General features: G+C 40.0%; 1 protein-coding gene across 3 annotated transcripts in view; it reads left to right on the forward strand.

The window, feature by feature from the left end:
• The window catches only part of plcb1l (phospholipase C beta 1-like), a 125,630-nt gene that overhangs the window by 89,838 nt on the left and 17,153 nt on the right, over nucleotides 1–18,639 (forward strand). For 2 of the 3 annotated variants that reach the window (XM_026142759.1, XM_026142760.1), the window contains exons 12-27: nucleotides 1,044–1,126; nucleotides 3,016–3,100; nucleotides 8,456–8,630; nucleotides 10,412–10,498; nucleotides 10,947–11,017; nucleotides 11,246–11,342; nucleotides 11,432–11,516; nucleotides 12,075–12,199; nucleotides 12,309–12,463; nucleotides 12,547–12,711; nucleotides 13,136–13,235; nucleotides 13,853–13,957; nucleotides 14,043–14,158; nucleotides 16,810–16,939; nucleotides 17,313–17,366; nucleotides 17,695–17,914. In XM_026142759.1, coding sequence (XP_025998544.1) covers nucleotides 1,044–1,126; nucleotides 3,016–3,100; nucleotides 8,456–8,630; nucleotides 10,412–10,498; nucleotides 10,947–11,017; nucleotides 11,246–11,342; nucleotides 11,432–11,516; nucleotides 12,075–12,199; nucleotides 12,309–12,463; nucleotides 12,547–12,711; nucleotides 13,136–13,235; nucleotides 13,853–13,957; nucleotides 14,043–14,158; nucleotides 16,810–16,939; nucleotides 17,313–17,366; nucleotides 17,695–17,914 — 1,853 coding nt within the window. The remainder of the gene's footprint in view (nucleotides 1–1,043; nucleotides 1,127–3,015; nucleotides 3,101–8,455; nucleotides 8,631–10,411; nucleotides 10,499–10,946; nucleotides 11,018–11,245; nucleotides 11,343–11,431; nucleotides 11,517–12,074; nucleotides 12,200–12,308; nucleotides 12,464–12,546; nucleotides 12,712–13,135; nucleotides 13,236–13,852; nucleotides 13,958–14,042; nucleotides 14,159–16,809; nucleotides 16,940–17,312; nucleotides 17,367–17,694; nucleotides 17,915–18,639) is intronic. The other variant, XM_026142761.1, reaches the window with a different exon arrangement.

Consider the following 18,639-nt stretch of genomic DNA (forward strand, 5'->3'; position numbering starts at 1 on the left):
CCTTAAAAATGGTCGACTGACAAAAAATGGATAAATACTTGCAAAATAAAAATGCAGACACACTTCTAAGTGTGATCATGGTCAAAACTAACAAACAATGCTCCCTGGGAAATGCTGTACTAAGGGGAGTGAAGAGAAGAGTTTACAAACTGTTTGATTTAATTCATTTAATTAATTTCGCTTTGCTTTGATTGACATCAGGGCAATAGTAAACCTCACCACAACTATATATATTTAAAAAAACACATTTCAACAGACAAGTATAGACTGAAGAAGAGATAGAAAAAGCAAAAAGTGGGGCATGCAAGGAGCAGATGGCAAATCGTAAGAAACAGGGATGCGCTGAATAACCCTAGAAAGAGAAGCACCGAGGGGCAATTAACTGACGACGAGATGCTTTCATAGGAGGAGAAGGGCATGAAAATTTAAGGGCAGAGTAGTGTCAAGACAAAAGAAGAAAGAAATGGGTGAACTGATTGATGGAGGAAATTTAGATCTAATGAAAGTAACAGAAGAAGCAGAACAAGCCTAATGCAATTAGTCTGAGAGTGAAATGCAAAAAGAGAAGAGTTGTAAAAGATGGAAGAGAGCTACAGATTGAAGGGGTTGAGTTACAGACAAAGATTTTTATTGGAGGAAATGAAGGCTTTTACTGAACTGCCACTATTGTTAATGATGGTGTAATTGACTCAGACAATGAGTGGCTTAGAAATCTAATATCGGATGTTGAACTGTCTTCAGCAGAGTTGGGGAATGATTCAACAATATCGCTCAGCTCCCATTTATTTAAATACCTGCAATCGATGACCTACTGTATGGGATTTTTGTTCACATTGTTGTATTCAGGTTCATAGACAAAACAATGTCACTGTAGTTAATGACTTCAAAAGGTTTCGATATTTCTTTTAAGGGCATTTTAGTAATTCTTGGAAACCAGTAGCAAACTCCTGTGTTTTCATTATGTTAATTAGATAATGATCCAACACTGAGCCTATGTTGTAATTTACAGGTATATTTTGTATTCTTTGTGTTTGGGTATTTAGGAGGTAATTGAAGCTATAGCAGAGTGTGCCTTCAAGACCTCGCCTTTCCCCATCATCCTGTCCTTTGAGAATCACGTGGACTCGTAAGTTAACAGTTTACCTTGTTGCCTTAAGAGGTTCCAATTGTGCCAGAATTATCTTTACATGTGCGCTGCCTATGTTGATTCAACATGTGACATGTTGCACTTTCTGTTCTTTGACTCATGCTCAAAGAACACAATGGCAGCCTGATGTTTTGCTATCTCAGTCGCTATGTGGTCAACGTGAGTCGTCAGTGGCAAGTTTCTTAATGAACCGCTTGATGTTTGGGTATTATTCTTGCACTGGTGTTATGGGTACTGGAAGCAGTCAAAATAGAAATCTAAAGATACGTGTAAGCAGTTTCTCAGGTATACCCAGATACATCATTGTAACAAAATGTTATATACTGTGTCCTGTGAAACTTTAATTTAAAAGTAAATGCATTCCACTAAATTAGGCAGTTTTCCATTTGTTGTATTCGACAATAAGCTTAATACAGTTTCAAAAGGATTTATGTATTACACATGGGTGCAGTTACTGAACTGTGGACCATCTCAAGCTGTCCGCTGACATCTCTAAAGTCAAAAGCTGGAGCTGGGTGCGTGTGGAAGGAGGTGCACCCATGTTTCATTAAATGCATGAATACATAATGCAGAAATATGCTTTGTGGCAAAAACTAAGAAGCTGTTGCTCCTCTGAGTTTCCCGTCGCTTGGATGGAATCAAACATGCAGCATCTTCACTTTATAGAGAGTACTCCTCGTTCTACTCCCGTTCTCAGTGAGCTACTGAGGTTGCTCCTCCAGCTGCTTCAACCAGCTGCTCCTCCAACTCATGGAGGGTCTTCAGGGGAGATTAAGGGGTGCCATTACCAGCTGCAGTTTGAGACAGTTGAGTTAGAGTCTGTTGAACACAGAGATGAGTCTCACAAAAGCCTGCCGACAGGGAAACAGGAGACAGGAATGCCTGGTGCTAACTTATTTGCAGTGACTAAACTTTCAAATTAAGAGCGCGGGTATTACACAATAGCAAATTGATTACGTTCTGAAATATACTTGGTGGTCACTGATATCAGCCCCTCCAGGTAGTTAATATGTATGGGGGAACTTACATACAGAATCTGTTCATAAATAAAGTATTAACCAAGGTTTTCTTCTTTCAGTATTATAAAAATATATCTCGCATTTAAATTGATTATATAGCAGACTGACGCAGAGGAGTTTTTATTTGATTGTTCTGTGTCAGGCCTTTGGTTACTGTATCAAAGTCAGTTTAGACCTTCTAAGGAAAAAATTTGCCTATCACTTATATTTATAGACTCTAGTATAGAGTTGCATTGTTGTCCCACACGTATTTTAATGAATTATACTATGTGAAGCTAATATATAACACTTTCCAGAAATATGCTAACATATTACATGGTAACAGTCAGAGTCAGTGTGAACAGGAATCTATGGAAATCCATGTGCTGACTGGTTTCCCTGGGACTTGTCCATCATTAGCTCAGTTGTCTGCTGAAACACTGACAGCACAACAGTCATGAGACCGCAATCAGACAGTAAGTGCAAAAAGACGGCAGAGTAAAGTATTAAAGTCAGACTGAGACAGACAAATATCTGTGTCGCAACTGAAGAGCAGAAGAACATAAACAAATATTCACTGGATATTGACGCCGTGCATGTGAATATAATTTTTGCATAAATGAGGCTTCATACTGTTAAGCATATTGATGAGGACTGTCCGTCAGCAGGACTGTCAATATGTCTAACCAACCACTTTGTTTTTTATCAACTGTGTAAACACCTGTAGAGCTAGGGACATGCTTCTGATGAATCCTTTCATCTTTAATGGCACCAAGATACTCTGGGGCAACATACATATTCAGGATATTGATATTTAGTGGAGAAATCATGATTGTGTATGTGTGTGTGTCTTTGTGTGATGACTCCCAGACCAAAGCAGCAGGCTAAGATGGCTGAGTATTGCCGGTCAATATTTGGAGACGCATTACTGACAGAACCTCTGGAGAAATATCTTGTGAGTATATAAGATCTCCACGCACCCGCTACATTTGCTTGTGCTCACGCTCACATTCACACTTGCTTGACTCTTTCCAACACACGAACACATATGATACAACAACAGTGAGGCATTCAGAAGATACTATCACACAGATGAGTGCACTAGAGAAATGAATGTCCTTGAACGCTGCTGCTCACCATGCTGCCCATATAAATGTTCTCTTTGAGGTAAAAACTCACATAGTTACTTACACACACACACACACACACACACACAGTAAAAGTCTTGAGGTCCCTCTCATTGCTTCATATTTTGCTTCCAAAGAGACTCCTGGGATTTTACACTCAATGCTGACCCACAAATCATTCAAGCATAAAAAAAGGCATCTAACACAAGAGACCAGCCAGTGTTTTGTCTGCACATACAGATAACTTGGCAAAGAATCTGTTTTAAATGGTATCCTTAGGCACTTTGTTACTAGAAACCTGTTGCAAAACACATAGTTTGTTCCATTTTCTCTAGTTAAATCTACGAAAAATACCAAAGATAAAACATTTTGACAGAATCTGTGAGATGCATCTGGACCTTTAGTTGATCCATCTACTGGTCACTGAAGCTTCATCAGAAACTGTCCCAGTGTATGGGTAACTGTCAAGAAGCCATTCTTAAGGTAAACAACAGAACTGGACTAGAAATCTGTGGCAACAGGCCTTATGGAGTGAAAAATTCAAATTGTAAATTGTTTGGGGTTGCATTTCAGCCAGTGGTGTTGGGGGACTTGTCAAAATTTATTGAGTTGCGAATGCAAAAAAAAGGATCATCATCCAATACCATCTGGAAAGTGTCTGATTAGCAACAGATAGCACACTGTTTCAACATTATCGAAGGCAGCCAACATCCAAAGAAGAGCTTTGAATGTCCCTCGAGAAGCCTTTTGTTGACAGGAAAGCTTGCCTAAGAGAGTTCAGGCTGTGCTGAAGAATAAACATGGTCATACCAAATATTGACTTTAAACTTTGTTGTTTGCCTTATATACTGTATTTCCATGAATGGACGTTTCAACAAATCAGTGCACCTGTTTCCCATTTTCTAAGCAAAATATAAAGAAATTAGTCTTGAGACTTTGCAATATCTATATATTAGGGGTGCAACGATACTCGTATCGATGTTGAACCGTTCGATACAGTGCTTTCAGTTCGGTAGGCATATGTATGAACAATACAAAATTTTTAATTTATTTTATCAACTTTTCTTCTGACGATGCTGTCTGTGTTGAGAGCTCAGTGGATCTGCGTTCGACTACTCCGCCTAGGCTGCACTGTCGAGCGCAGATCCACTGAGCGCAGCACAAGCTAGCAAGACAGAAGCTAAGCTCGTTGCAACATGGCAAATTGAACCTCCCCCACCCTCAGATCTGGCGTTTGGAACTATTTTGGTTTTCATGTGACGTATGACCCTGAAGGTAAGCGCGTCATGGACAAAAGTAAAACAGTATGTGGGATGTGCCACGCAATGCTCAATTACATTGGTGGGAACTACTGCGTTAGCGCAGTTTGCTCGGTAACGTGTTGACGCCGTCCAGCCCCACGCACGGGGCGATCCGCGGTAGCTTGTCAACGGAGATTTGCCGTGTTGTGGCGTTAACGTTATTTCAGATTAACGCTGACAGCACTAGTGGGAACACAATGAATATGACTGCACATTTACACTGACACCATCCTAGTGCAAAGACAAGTGGAAGCAGACAAAAACAACAAGCACGCATGCTACAAACTTTACCCGAGTCATTTAGACAGCCGTTAGCACAGGATTCTCCTTATGTGGACCTGATATGTTTAATATGCTGCTGAGAATATAGCCCAGAAGAAGTGTATAGTATAGCTTTTATTTTGGAAAGAGCCATTTCTCTGTAATAAACTCTCCTTTCCAAAGATGAGTGATTTCTCGATCAGATAGATTTTTTTTTTATTACTTTGTTGTTTCAGCAACATTAAATTTAAAAACTGTACTTTTGAGTTAAAATATATATTTATAATTTTAATAAATGACAAATTAAAAAAGCATGAACATTTTTTTGTATCGAAAAAATATTGAACCGTGACACCAAAGTGTCGAACCGAACCGTGAATTTTGTGTATCGTTGCACCCCTAGTATATATGTGTCTCTGTTTTTCTTTCTTTTTGTTTTCTTTCTCTTTCTCACACATAACACCATGTGACCTTTGGCACCTGGCAAAATATCCGGCTGCTGTTGTTTTTCATTGAAGCCTCAGCCACTTTCACTTTCTCTTAAACACGCACATAGCCATGGAAGCTAACTTTTAACGAATCATCCCGCAATCGTGCTTATTCCTCCCTATCACGTCTGTGTTATCACAGCAGAGACTGCAAACAAAAGCCGTTTAAGATTAAAAGGAAGCATTTTCCGCTGTAATCTAAACGTGGCTTTTCTTGGCAGTCCTTTATCTCAGACAGGCCTTTCCTCTGTTGCCATGACTACCAGTTAAAAGCTTCCATTGTCCCTTTGTGGCCAAACTTCTTTCCCCCCCCCCAAGGCGTCTTTGTGTGTAATGACGCAGGCTCTTACGTGAGGCAAATGTAGACACTTGCACACAAACTCTCGCAAGGACTTTTAGGCACTTCTCACAGTGCGTACGTGAAAACATGCCTCGCAAACAGTTCTGCACATATATGTACTTTAATGTACCGCTTACTCCTCTCGCGTCATTCTCCTGGGATGACGTTATTCCCTTTGGCACAACACTGTGGAGCAGCTAAAGTTCCCAGCAGCAGTAAGATGCAGAATTATCTCACACACGCAGGGAGCTCCTTCAGCACTGCTGCCTGCCAGAGTCACAGCCCGCTGAGAATTACAGCCTTCTGACTGGATTTGACATTGAAGTATTATCAGGGAGAAGCCTTTTGAATGGAGTGGCAGAGGGAAGGAGAAGGGGAGAGATATGAGGAGACAGACACCAAGGGAGAATTTAGAAAGATGGAAAGAGAAAGTGCCATTGAGGAATGAGCGTTCTACCACTGAGCATGTACAAACTAGGAAAGGTGAGAGCAATGACAGTCACTCCCATCTGGCATGGAGTCAGCTGTGTATACAGCGTATCGAAAGGGATATCAGCCTGATAAGCCCACAGGGACCGGGGCAGATAGGGTAATACAGCTAGATGAAATCCAGCTCAACCTAGAGTGAGAATTAAGAGGATTAAAGTTTTCTTAGAAACTTGCGCTCCTACTCCATCTCCACTTTACAAAACTGTCAATCGCGTCCCACAATGACGACTGGTGATTTTCTTTTATTTTCAAAGTAAAAACAAAACAGTTTGAAAGCTTGATTCATCGTTTGTTTTCTTGCTTCTCTCACTATGCTGACAATGACTGTGTTGGCGAAAAACATTTTCATTGTAACTGCGTAAAATATATGAAATATTTGAAGGAATTAAACAATTTGTCTTGCGGTTTGTTTAATCTTGTTGGGGCTTAGTTTTAAGCTGCAGACAGACTATAACTGGCAAGGGGAGATATACGAGCACACATAAGGAGGCCAGATTGAGAATAATGTGGATGCAAAAGTTATAAACTGTCGGAGCTGTAAGGAGGCGAGTAAAATAAATAACCATATCCCAATAACTGAAGTTAAAACACTTTTACATAACAAAGACTTAATTACTTCCTCTAACATGCGCTTGCGGGACATGCAGCACTCCTCTCCGCCTTCTGCTCACATTGTTTGAACATATAGACCCGAACATTTAACAGTTCATCCCCTGTTAAAAAGAAAGCAACATTTTTTAAAAGATTTAAGACTCACAGTCCCTCAGTGTAAAGATACTTATTAACAAAGTTGTACTTCCCTGAAAGTATTATTGGAAAAAAGCACTTTGAGTATTAATAGTAAATTTACACATTTTGAGGAAATTTTAAAACATTTGCTTAAATTTTGAAGAACAATTTGACCCAATTCAAAAAAAAACTTGCTTCCCTTTCTTATGTTACATCCAGACCAGATACTCTTATCATACCCAGCATGCACTTGGAACAAAATGCTAAGACTATTCCCTTCATTGAACAATTTCTGTTTATGTAATGTGAAATTGTCGTATAGTCATATGTCTTATAACAAATGAACGTAACAAGCAAAATACTGAAAATGGTTTAGGGACAAGGACTGGACTGAAAACTTGAAACAGTTGAATCTAGCTTATTAAACGTCACAACCGTTGCTCTGAAATATCGTGGAGCAGATACGCCGTATGAAGCAACAAAACAAGGAAATACTTTCTCACTTTACCACTAGTATGATACTGAGGCTTGAAAGTGGTTAAGGGTGGCCAAATGGAACTTTTCACTTTCTTATCACAGCTGAGCGTAATTGTTTTCGACATTTGGGGGGGGAAAACCTTGATTGAGTTTATTTCATTAGGCTTTGTGCGGTGCATTTGAGTGCAATCAGGATTACTTGCCCCATCCAATTTTGCTTTTCCTCCCTGGTAACTGTCAGTGAAGTGAATGCAAACAGGATGGCTAATCTTTGTCGTAAGATTTCCCCCGCAGCAACATTAGCAGAGCGTAGATAGACATGTGCGGAAAATAGGTCACAAGAAGGAAAATCTTGGCGTTAGTTGGTGTATGAATCACTGTTTTGTTGCTCTTGATTCTCAAGTTGCTCAAGTAAAAGTTTGATATGTTTAAGTGAGGTTATGTTTATAGTTGATATGTTGTAAACACAGCAGTTTGAGCATGTGCGTGTGTTTATTCTGCACCACTGAATTGCTCATTAGTGAAATATTATTATCCCTAAACACTGTGATCCAAAAGCAGCGTATCCCATAAATAAATTGGAGATGTAGCGACTTTCTGTCCAGCTCATTTGAGAGAACGTGCGTTTGTGTTTAATGTTTAGTTTCCTTGCAGGAAGCTGATTAAGGTGTTGCAAGCGTAGAATTTTTCCGCTATAACATCAGCCGAGTTTATAACACTCACAGCAGAAACAGTCATTTTTTACTAACCAGCTGCATCTAGCGAACTCTTCCTTAGAGGATTTGAAAAGAGTAATAGCCACAAATTTACATTTTAAGTGGAACACTCCAGTAAACAACTTTAGTGTTTTCATCTGGTAATTAGCTAGTTTGTCAAAAAAAGAGAAAAAGACAGCTTAACTGTGATTGCACTGTAGCAATCTTTACCCATAAATTAGCATTTTGGAGCATTTGCTCTTGCTCAAATTTATATTTACAATTTTAATCAGGAAAAATAACTCATGTTCTCTCATCATCCAATATATCTGAAATTATTAATGTAGGAAAGCACCTTTCATTCATCTATAACTGCATCTTTCTCCTTCCACATTCCCTCTAGTTGGAGTCTGGCGTGCCGTTGCCCAGCCCGATGGAGCTGATGGGAAAGATCTTGGTGAAAAACAAAAAGAAACACCACAAGACAAGTGGAAGTGCAAAGAAAAAACTCTCTGAGCAGGTTTCTAACACCTGCAGTGATTCTTCCAGCGTGTGTGAGCCCTCCTCCCCAAGCGCAGGTACTGCACCTTTAATATAATACACACGCACGCACACACACACACACACACACACACACAAATTCTACTAACAAAGCCATCAAATCACAATGGGCTCACTGAGTTATGATATTTCAGATGTGTAAAAGCTAGCCTAACCATCTGGGTCCCTCTGTACTGTGGACCAAGAGCTCTGTGCCGTCCAGAAACTGAATCACTGGAGCAAAACAGTGCTATTGTTTAACATTCATCACTTTCATGGCCCTCTCCATCAGTTGAAGGTATTATTGGCTGTTGCATGCACTCCCTGCAGGCATTATACATTTAAACCGGGGCATCTTAAACTCTGGCCAGTTGTGTGTGAGTGTGTATGTATAAAATGCTCTCTGCTTTTTGCTGTAACTGCCTAATATCAGTCCTATTTGTTCATACGTTTGCCTTTTCAGTTGTGTACTACATACGCACTCGCAACAGCACCAGGTCAGCTTTGGTGCTAAGGGATCTCAAAGTATGCCAAAAAATATCCCCCACAGCATTACACCCCCAGCCTGAACCGTTGATACAAAGTAGTCTGGATCCATGCTTTCATGTTGTTTATGCCAAATTCTGACTCTACCAGCTGACAGCCACAAGAAAAAATCGAAACTCAAATCTTCTCCTGTACACTTTTGGCGAGGCCGTGTGAATTGTAGCCTCAGTTTCCTGTTCTTGGCTGATAAGATGTGTGCGGTGTGTGTGTTGCTGTCCATCAGCTTTAAGGGTCGATGTGTTTCTTGTTCAGAGATGCTCATCTGCATACCTTGGTTATGACGGTGTTACTGACACCTTCCAATCACCATGAAGCAGTCTGTCCATTCTCCTCTGACGTCTAGCATCAACATGACATTTCCTCCCGGAGAGCTGCCGCTGACTGGATATTTACTCTTTTTAGCAGCAACTCAGTGCTTTGATGCATGTAGACATGTTCAAGACAACCTGGGTCAATGAATGTTTTGATGAATATGGATTCTTCATAAACCCTAGAGATGGTTTTGTAGGAAAATCCCAGTAGATCAGCATTTTTTGAAATGCTCAGACTAGCCTGTCCGACCCAAGTTCAGAGTCATTTAAATCATTTTTTTGATGCTCATTTTGAACTTCAAAATGTCATCTTGGCCATATCTATATGCCTAAATGTATCAAGTTGCTGCTGTGTGATTGGCTGTAGTTATGTTATGTGTATCATTTGGTTGTTACAAATGAGTGAGAAATGAATGGAGAAACATGAACCCATGGCCCCCACAGTGAGAGTCTAGGACACATTTTGCTGGATATCCATGGTCCTGTAATCAATCACTTCTATCCTGATAAGTATGGAAATTATTTGAATCATTTAAGTCTAACATGGACTGACATGTTAGACTGTTCTCACCACCATCATCTTAAAAACACCAGGGTCCAGAGTCTGGGAAAATCAATATGAAGCAAACTGGAGCTGTGGTGGCAGGCAGTGGCCAAACATATATTGTTTTGTCTATTTATTTAACATCCATCTACATATTCCACTGGACCAAGCAACATGTCACCTTTAGTCTGCCCTGGTTGTTGAGCCTTAAGTTCTTCTTAGGCTAAAACACACTGCCCCCTGGTGTTGGAAAGTAAGCAGTACAAGTTAACAGTCAGGAGTCCTTTTTAACTGGTATACATGTTGTAAAATAACCTTCTTTTTTTTTAAGATGATTTACTGAGTAAACTAAACAGTAAACTTTGAACTGAAAAATATGAGGATGATCTTCAGTGAGTGCTTTGTTTTTAAATCGCAGGTTCCACCAAAGAGGAAGTGGCAGACTCCACACAGCCCTCTGATGGTACTGAGCTTACACTGAGACCACAGGGCAGAAAGTCTATTGGTGAGTCCATGACCTCAGATGGAGACTTAAATCTTTAGTAGAGCCCTCATTAGGCTGGCACAGAAGCTATAGGTCAGACAATTACACCGTTAAAATCAATTTCCTCTGTCAGTGCGACCTCCGATTCAGTGGGAAATCTTAAGCAGATCTCTCATTATGTGGGTGCAGAGGCTGGGTCAGCTCAACCAAAACAATATTGAAATTCATTTCCTCTGTCTACGAGCGCCAATAAATTAGGACCTGCCAGCATGAGCCTTACTTGTGTCGCTGTTTTAAATGTAATGGAGGCAGTCGTGGGCTGTAAATGAAGACCATTTAAAGACAGACGGCTCCGTTCGTGTTTGTGCAACGTTTGCATTGATTTGGCAGAAATAAAAACTCAATTTACACTCGTTTCAGCTTTGTTTCATGCATTTCTCTGCTATCCTGTCTGTGCCATGCGTTCTAGGTGAAGTGGAGGCCGAAAGCGAGGACGAAGATGATGATGATGATGACTGTAAAAAGGGATCAATGGATGAGGTGGGTATCTTGCAGGTGACAGCCATCAGTTCAAATCCTGGTTATAATGGAAACAGACTGTTTAGCCTATATGTGCTGAAGTTGTCCTCTAGTGTATGATCATGTCTCCAAATTGTGTGTCTCCAAAATCAATAAAACCTTTGCAGAAGGATTCTAACAGACTTTTTTGGTAACGTTTCTGCTGCTTTGTATTTGTACGTTTTTTAATATGTGTGCTTCCATGTGTAGGGCACAGCAGGCAGTGAGGCATTCGCTACAGAGGAAATGTCCAACTTGGTCATCTACATCCAACCTGTCAAATTTAACAGCTTTGAGGCTTCCAAAAGTCAGTAACAACAATGAATACTGAATGTGCAGCAACAAACAGATCGCTGTTAAATAAGCTGACAATTTTATACCACTCTCAACCCACAGAGATCAATCGAAGCTACCAGATGTCATCCTTTGTCGAGACCAAAGCTTTAGAGCAGCTGACCAAATCTCCTGTAGAGTTTGTGGAGTATCCCTATGGTTATACCGAAGCATCTCTCTTTCTGTCCTTGCTAAGATAAGAATTTGTGCTTCAGTGTCTGATGCCATGGTTCTCAGCTGGGTGAGGAAAGAGTTGTTGCCTCAAGTGGGGGACTCCAAGTATCTCGAGGTCTTTCTCACAAGTGCAGCGATAGAGGAGAGGGATAGTTATATCTGTTGTGGTGTCGAGAACGTCATGAGCTGTTGGTAGTGATCGAAAGTTACACGAGAATAAATGAACTTCTTCTGAGAGTGTCTGGGCTCATTTTTTGGAGCTGATGGGTGAAAAGCTCAGAGTAGATGAGCATAGGTGTTTCAAGCATAGATGAACTGAAGAATAGCCTGTTATTTCAGCCTCATTTTACCCCTTCATAGTAGACAAAGGCTGAGTGTGTTCCTTTTAGCTTTTTCCTTAACTTGCTTTTGTGGATTATGTTGTTTGTGAGTGATTTTGGAGTAGTAATCCCAGCAGATGTTTAGTAGCATCACTTAGAAAGTATTTTCAGATGCAGGTCATGCAGTCTTGCCCTTAACAAGCTCTGTTCAGATACAACAAGCTGCAGCTGAGCAGGATCTACCCTAAAGGCACTCGAGTGGATTCATCCAACTACAACCCTCAGCTGTTCTGGAACGCAGGCTGTCAGCTGGTGGCTCTCAATTTCCAGACTATTGGTGAGAGGGAAGCCCAAAACACATTCCTTCAAACTGAAGAATAAACTAAAACACTCTCACTTTTATGTCATTATCCAGGTTTAAATATGTTCCTATCCTCACCCCACAGATTTATCAATGCAGCTCAACCTGGGCATGTATGAATACAATGGGAAATGTGGCTACAGACTGAAACCAGAGTTTATGAGACGGCCGGATAAGCACTTTGACCCATTTACCGAGAGCACAGTGGATGGGATAGTAGCCAACACACTGTCTGTGAAGGTGTGTTTATGTTTGTGTTTTGTGTGTGTACGTGTGTGTGTGTGTGTAGCTTTCTCTCTGTATAATTAAATTTTTCCTTCCAGATCATCTCAGGCCAGTTCCTGTCAGATAAGAAAGTGGGCACATACGTGGAGATCGACATGTTTGGTTTACCAGTGGACACAAAGAGAAAAGCATTCAAGACCAAGACCTCTCAGGGCAATGCCATCAACCCTGTCTGGGAAGAGGAAGCCATTGTTTTTAAGAAGGTGAAACTATGGCCTTGTACACACGCAGTGGTAACATTAATTCCAATCATAGACTGTATATGCAGTGTTCTTGATGTACAGTCCATCAATCCTTTTTCATCCCTTTGAACTTATCTACTTATTCAGTCAAGGGATTTGACTACTGTGGCTATCAATATGCAGATATTGATAGGTAGCTGTAATGGCTATATGTCATAAAGCTTGAAAAAAAACCTGGGGTGTCATTTAATTTCCATTTTGACATCTTTAGATAATTAAAGCGCTAACGCATTCATATTCAGTTTATACCTATGGATTTAAGCAGCAAAGCCACTGTTAAAAAAAAAAGGTTGGCTGCATTAATCTTGACCATCTGCTTCCAGTTAATAATATAACAGTAAAAACAATTTGTGTGTTTTATTCCCATTCATAATATTATTCTTAGGTTGTCCTGCCCACGCTAGCATCACTGAGGATAGCAGTGTTTGAGGAAGGAGGAAAGTTTATCGGACACCGCATCATTCCTGTGTCAGCCATCCGTCCAGGTGACAAAACTTTGCACTTATTCAGCATAATTTCACACATAGGTTGGCGTTTGGTCAATATCAAAAAAAATAACTTATATTAGACTTTATATATTTATAATACAGTTTGATAAATCATGAACATTTGCATAAGCTTTGCTTTGCTCTAGAGCCTGACCGATATTTCTGCCCTGATTTGTTGGTATGCCGACATCAGCTGTTGACTGATATATCAGTATCTGATTTTAGAACAGCTGATAGATGCAAATTTAAAAAGAACCAACCATGTTATGACTGTTGATATTGCATAGTTGCTCGACCAAAGGCCACTCTACAGCTTCCACGTTGGCACTTTGTTTGGAGCAAGTAATGCACGACTTGTTGTGACAATAGAACAAGATTTATTTAAACTGCATTGCCATTATTGTCTCAGTAGGGACTTATAAATAATTACATGTAACAGTTTTAGGGAAATCTGTGCATATTTCATGTCTGTGAAAGAAATGAAAAAATATTGTTTCATTACCAGATATCTGTATCAGTCTTAACAATCCAGTATCGGTCCAGCTGTTCTTTGCTTTGATGTAAAACTGTTGTTTCTGGAATGATAGAATTAAAATCTAACCCAAACCTTGCAGGCTATCACTACATCAGTCTGAGGAATGAGAAGAACCAGTCCTTGACGTTACCTGCTCTGTTTGTGTATGTTGAAGTAAAGGACTATGTCCCAGACACATTTGCAGGTAAGTCAGGTGATCGCAAGAAAGAAGAAAAACAGAAAAAGAAATGTGGTTTTTTCATCATCACTCTTTTCTTCCCTGTCCTCAGACGTCATTGAAGCCTTGTCCAATCCAATCCGCTATGTCAACCTGATGGAGCAAAGAGCCAATCAGCTGGCTGCTCTCACCTTGGAAGAGGGAGGGGAGGAGGAGGGTGACAAAGAGGTGTGTGTGTGTGTGTGTGTGTGTGTGTGTGTGTGTGTGTGTGTGTGTGTGTGTGTGTGTGTTTGTAGTTCTCTCTGCATCACAGGTCATCCAACATGTGTCTCTCCTCTGTATTCTTTGTGTTCATGCGTAAAAAGCTTTGAGGCCAATAATCAGTGGCTGATGAGATGAGCGGTCCCTCATCCAGATGGGCACTCTCCTCATTATGAGGAAGAATCTGGTTAAGAAGTCAAAATATATCATGGGGAAGGTGAGAAGATAAAGAGAGCAGAAACAATTTAGAAAGAGAAAAGCGTCAAAGGCTTTTTAATACCATCGCAAGTGCTTTGAAACCCACAGCCATCTAATAGCACTAGTGAATAAAATGATGGATTATTAAGCACAGCACCACAAGTTCACACAGATACTATCAGCAGACTTTGTTTGGAACAGTTTTTGTTTCTTGGTCACCCATGAGAGACTGTATTTCCAACCACTGCTATAGCGTCATTGCAGCAGCATCAAGTCTAATATGGCATCGATCTGCTAGATATCACAAATCACCCCTGCGTATATTACCACTGATTCTCAGGGGATGCTTTATTTTATGCCTGATGTTTTTAAGAAAAAGGCCAGCCTTAAAGTACATGAAATCCTAACAGTATCTATATAGTTTTACCCAAATAATATCTTAAATGCAGGTCTGTGTGTTTAACTGTTGTTTACAGTGTTTTGAATGATGTTGTGATGTATTGTGACTCAAGTAAAAGAGCAACAGTAAAGCACTGGAATACTTCCTACAGTGCTGATGAAAATAATTTCAAAATTGAAATACAGATAAAACCTGTGATAGATAAATAGTGGTGGGGTGACACTTTAAGCTTACATAAATACAGAGGTTGTTTAAAAAGATGCTCAGAAGTCAGTGGAGTTTACCGTCAGGTCCTTAGGTAGTTGGACAGAGACACAGTTTTTGTCATTTTGCCTCTGTACACCATCACAGTCTATTTTAAGTTACGAAGTCACCCACAAACCCACAATTCCACATGAATGGAAAGTCCTGATGTGTGAGACTGTGTCATGAGGCTGAGTAGACTGAGGGGCGAAGGGCCTGTAGTACTAGGGAGCTGTGATCGCTTTGCAGTGTACCTGACCTCTAACTAGTGTCTTAATTGTAAGTCTCCTACTATAAAGCCTATCTACACTCACCTTAGCTGTGTTAATGTTATTATTTTATCGTATTATCAGTCTATTAAGATTGCACTTTGTATGCTGTAATGTTTTATCTTTCGCTCCTAACCAGGAACACTTAACAAAAATTTAAATTTTAGTGTACTTTGCTTGACTGTGTCATGAGATGTGATTGAAGTGCAGACTTACACAGCCCTGACAATGGTTTCATACAAAAGAATCACCAAAGACCAAGACTACTGTTTAAAACATTGCACGTTTAAAATATTTTTGTTTCTTTTCTTTTTTTTTGCAAAAATGCAACTAAACTTTGTTTACAAAGATGGTATTTCTCACTTTAACCCTGCCCCAGGCAATAACAGTACAATCTACTTCACACATTAAAGCACGTAGTGACCAACGATGCACAGTATATACACGCAGTATAGGCAATCACACAGTTAAACTAGAGTCAGCAGTAAGCTTAAATTTTAGTACAGGCTCCAGTTTGAAAACAACTTAAATGGCAAGAAGCTCAGAATTCTGCTGCTTCAGAAAATGTGATTTATTTATTTTTTTGCTTTGTTTCAAAGTGACAACCAAGGAAATATTAGATCACAGACAACTCAGACTAACAGGGTCAGCAACAGTGCAGCAAAGGGAGGAAACAGGGTTTTACTGAAGTTGTTCATTTGCAAGTAGGGGACTGTTTGAATTTACTCAATGGAGACGAGCACGAGTAATGTAGGTGCCAGTGTATCAGGTAACAGACACAGACTTAATTACTGAGGAGAGATGATTTCTAAGACTGGAGTGAGGATAAATTTAGGATGACAGACTAGGCAGGACGGAGTTATCTGGGGTTATTAGGAAAAGCGAACCGGAGAGCAGGGTTGTTCCTGAAGGGCTTCTTTGATCTGTTCTGCCAGCTGATATGATTACCCACGAGAATGGCCAACAGAGAGCTGTATCATGCTGTGACCATGGAAACAGTGACCGAAAGAGGCAGAGCGTGGAGCGCGGAGCACAGTGTGGGGAGATAAGTGTAGAGAGCAGAGGGGAGAAAAAAGGGAAACATTCGGTTAGCATGACAAAAAAACTAGATCATTTAAAATTGCATTAACCTTTCAGAGATAAGAGCGTATAGGCCGACATTCAGGCAGGCCGACGGGAAATTAAGATCTGCTGCGCCTCAGCACAGGAAACCATGCTGAGAGTGGGTTACCAAAGCTATGTCTACAAACTAAGCTGCACGACACAACAGGGCCAACAAGTGAGTTCTGAATACAGGTGCAAAGGAAGGAATTACTCCTACTGTTAGACTCAAGCGTCTGGTTTTTTGTTTTCTTCTTTTTTATAGTGTACTTCATATGAAGAAGTTTGGAAGTATAATTCTGCAAAATGGAAACATGCCTGATTTAAATGATATTTGGGATTTAAGTTGTTCTGCAGTAGTTTTACTTTGCATTTGCTTAATCCTGAATGTTTCATATGATGCACAGGTGGAGACATTAAGTGATGCCCCCTCAGAATCAAAGGATCAGAGGATAACGCCCGCTGAGAACGGACTGAGCCACACACCCACTCCCCCCAAACCTCAGTCACTGGTCAGCCACCAGCCTCAGCCTGCAGGTACTAAAACAGCGTACCTGCCTTCATTATCATCATCATCGCTACACATCCACAGTCAAAAAGATATTCATGCCTGAAAGGCTGACTTTGAGTAATTTTGTACATTTTTCATATCATTGTGGTATATACGAACAATCTTAAATTTAATGGAATCTGGTCAAACTAAATGTATTTGATTAATGTACATTTAGTTTCTAACTAATTATTTGAATAAGTAAATCTTTGATATAATCTTGGGGAATATTATTTTTTTCTTACTGTCTGACTTGATTTAATATATATAACAATGCATTAGATTAATATAGATATCGCTGTTTGTACCCAGTTTACTGACTTTACTCCCACTTTAACTGATCCTGTGAATTCTGAACAGGCTCATTAAAACCATCAGTGAAGACTGAAGACATCATCCAGAGTGTTCTCACGGGTGAGCTTCTGATTGCTAGATCTATAGTGATTTTACTGATCTCTGTTCCTATCTTTATTTGAAATCACTTCTTATCAAAATTAAGTATTTATTAGACCTTTTGACTTGATTTGCAAGATAATAAATCCCTGTGTTGCCCATATTAAGGTCATATTTCTTTGTTCAAGATTAATTATTCATGGTTGCTTTTGCAGAGTAACAGCACTTTACTATTATGGCCGTCTTTAGCGATGGGAAACAGTGTAGTAAACATATAAAAGTTTGTTGTACAGTAGTTTATAATTTTTTCATTAGAAATCTTTTCCCTTGACCTTTCTCTTGTATTTAGAACTGGAGGCTCAGACAGTGGAGGAGCTGAAGCAACAGAAGGGCTTCGTTCGGGAGCAGAGAAAGCAGTACAAGGAGATGAAGGAGCTGGTTCGGAAACACCACCGCAAGACCAGCGAGCTGATCAAGGAGCACCAGGCTCGTGTGTCGGAGCTGCAGAGCCAGCATCAGCGTCGGCGCTCTGCCCTGCAAAAGAGCCATAAAAGAGATGGTAAGAAAAGGTAGGTGGCCTCCTTTTCTAGTGTTCAGTTTTACTTTTATTTGCCTTCTTTTTGTTTTTGAAGTCGTCCCCTCCTGCTCTGTGTCTTTAAAAGAAATCCACTAAAACACATCCATGCAGTTAAGAAGAATAAAGTTACTTGCACTTTTTTCCTATACCAGCTCCCATGTAGACTCAGTGTTGTGTTTCAACCAAAAATACAATTAGTAACAAGCTCTTTTTTCCAACATAAAAGCTACTTTGCTCCCAGAGCAGGTTGCTCCGCATGTTTGATTTGGAAGATTTTCATTTTCTTCCTGACACATCTCTAAAGGGATTTGTTTCTCTCCTGGGATCAAACTGAGGATCTTTTGCTTGTCAGGCAAATTTGTTAACCACAACACTATAGAGAAGTGTGGAGTCAGTGGCACAGCCCTGATGAGCCTCTGATTCAACCTGTGTCAAAAGTGCAGATTTCTGACTATATTCCACATTTTAATTTTAATAGTGCTATTTTGTGAATTGTATTGAAAATTTTCATGTAAGTCCTAAACCGCAGAAATAGACTGAAACTTACAAAATAACCACACATGTTGTTGTGCACACATCTTACTGTAAATACCACAGAAGCTTTTTACATATTTTATGAGGTGATAATGATTCTGTTAAACTATGTAAAAAAGTACATGCAAACTCAATATGCCACACCACAGTGGAGTGCATACAGTACTAGTTAAAAGCAAACAC

The sequence above is a fragment of the Astatotilapia calliptera genome, chromosome 15 (assembly GCF_900246225.1).
Source record: "Astatotilapia calliptera chromosome 15, fAstCal1.2, whole genome shotgun sequence".
Taxonomy (NCBI): Eukaryota; Metazoa; Chordata; class Actinopteri; order Cichliformes; family Cichlidae; genus Astatotilapia; species Astatotilapia calliptera.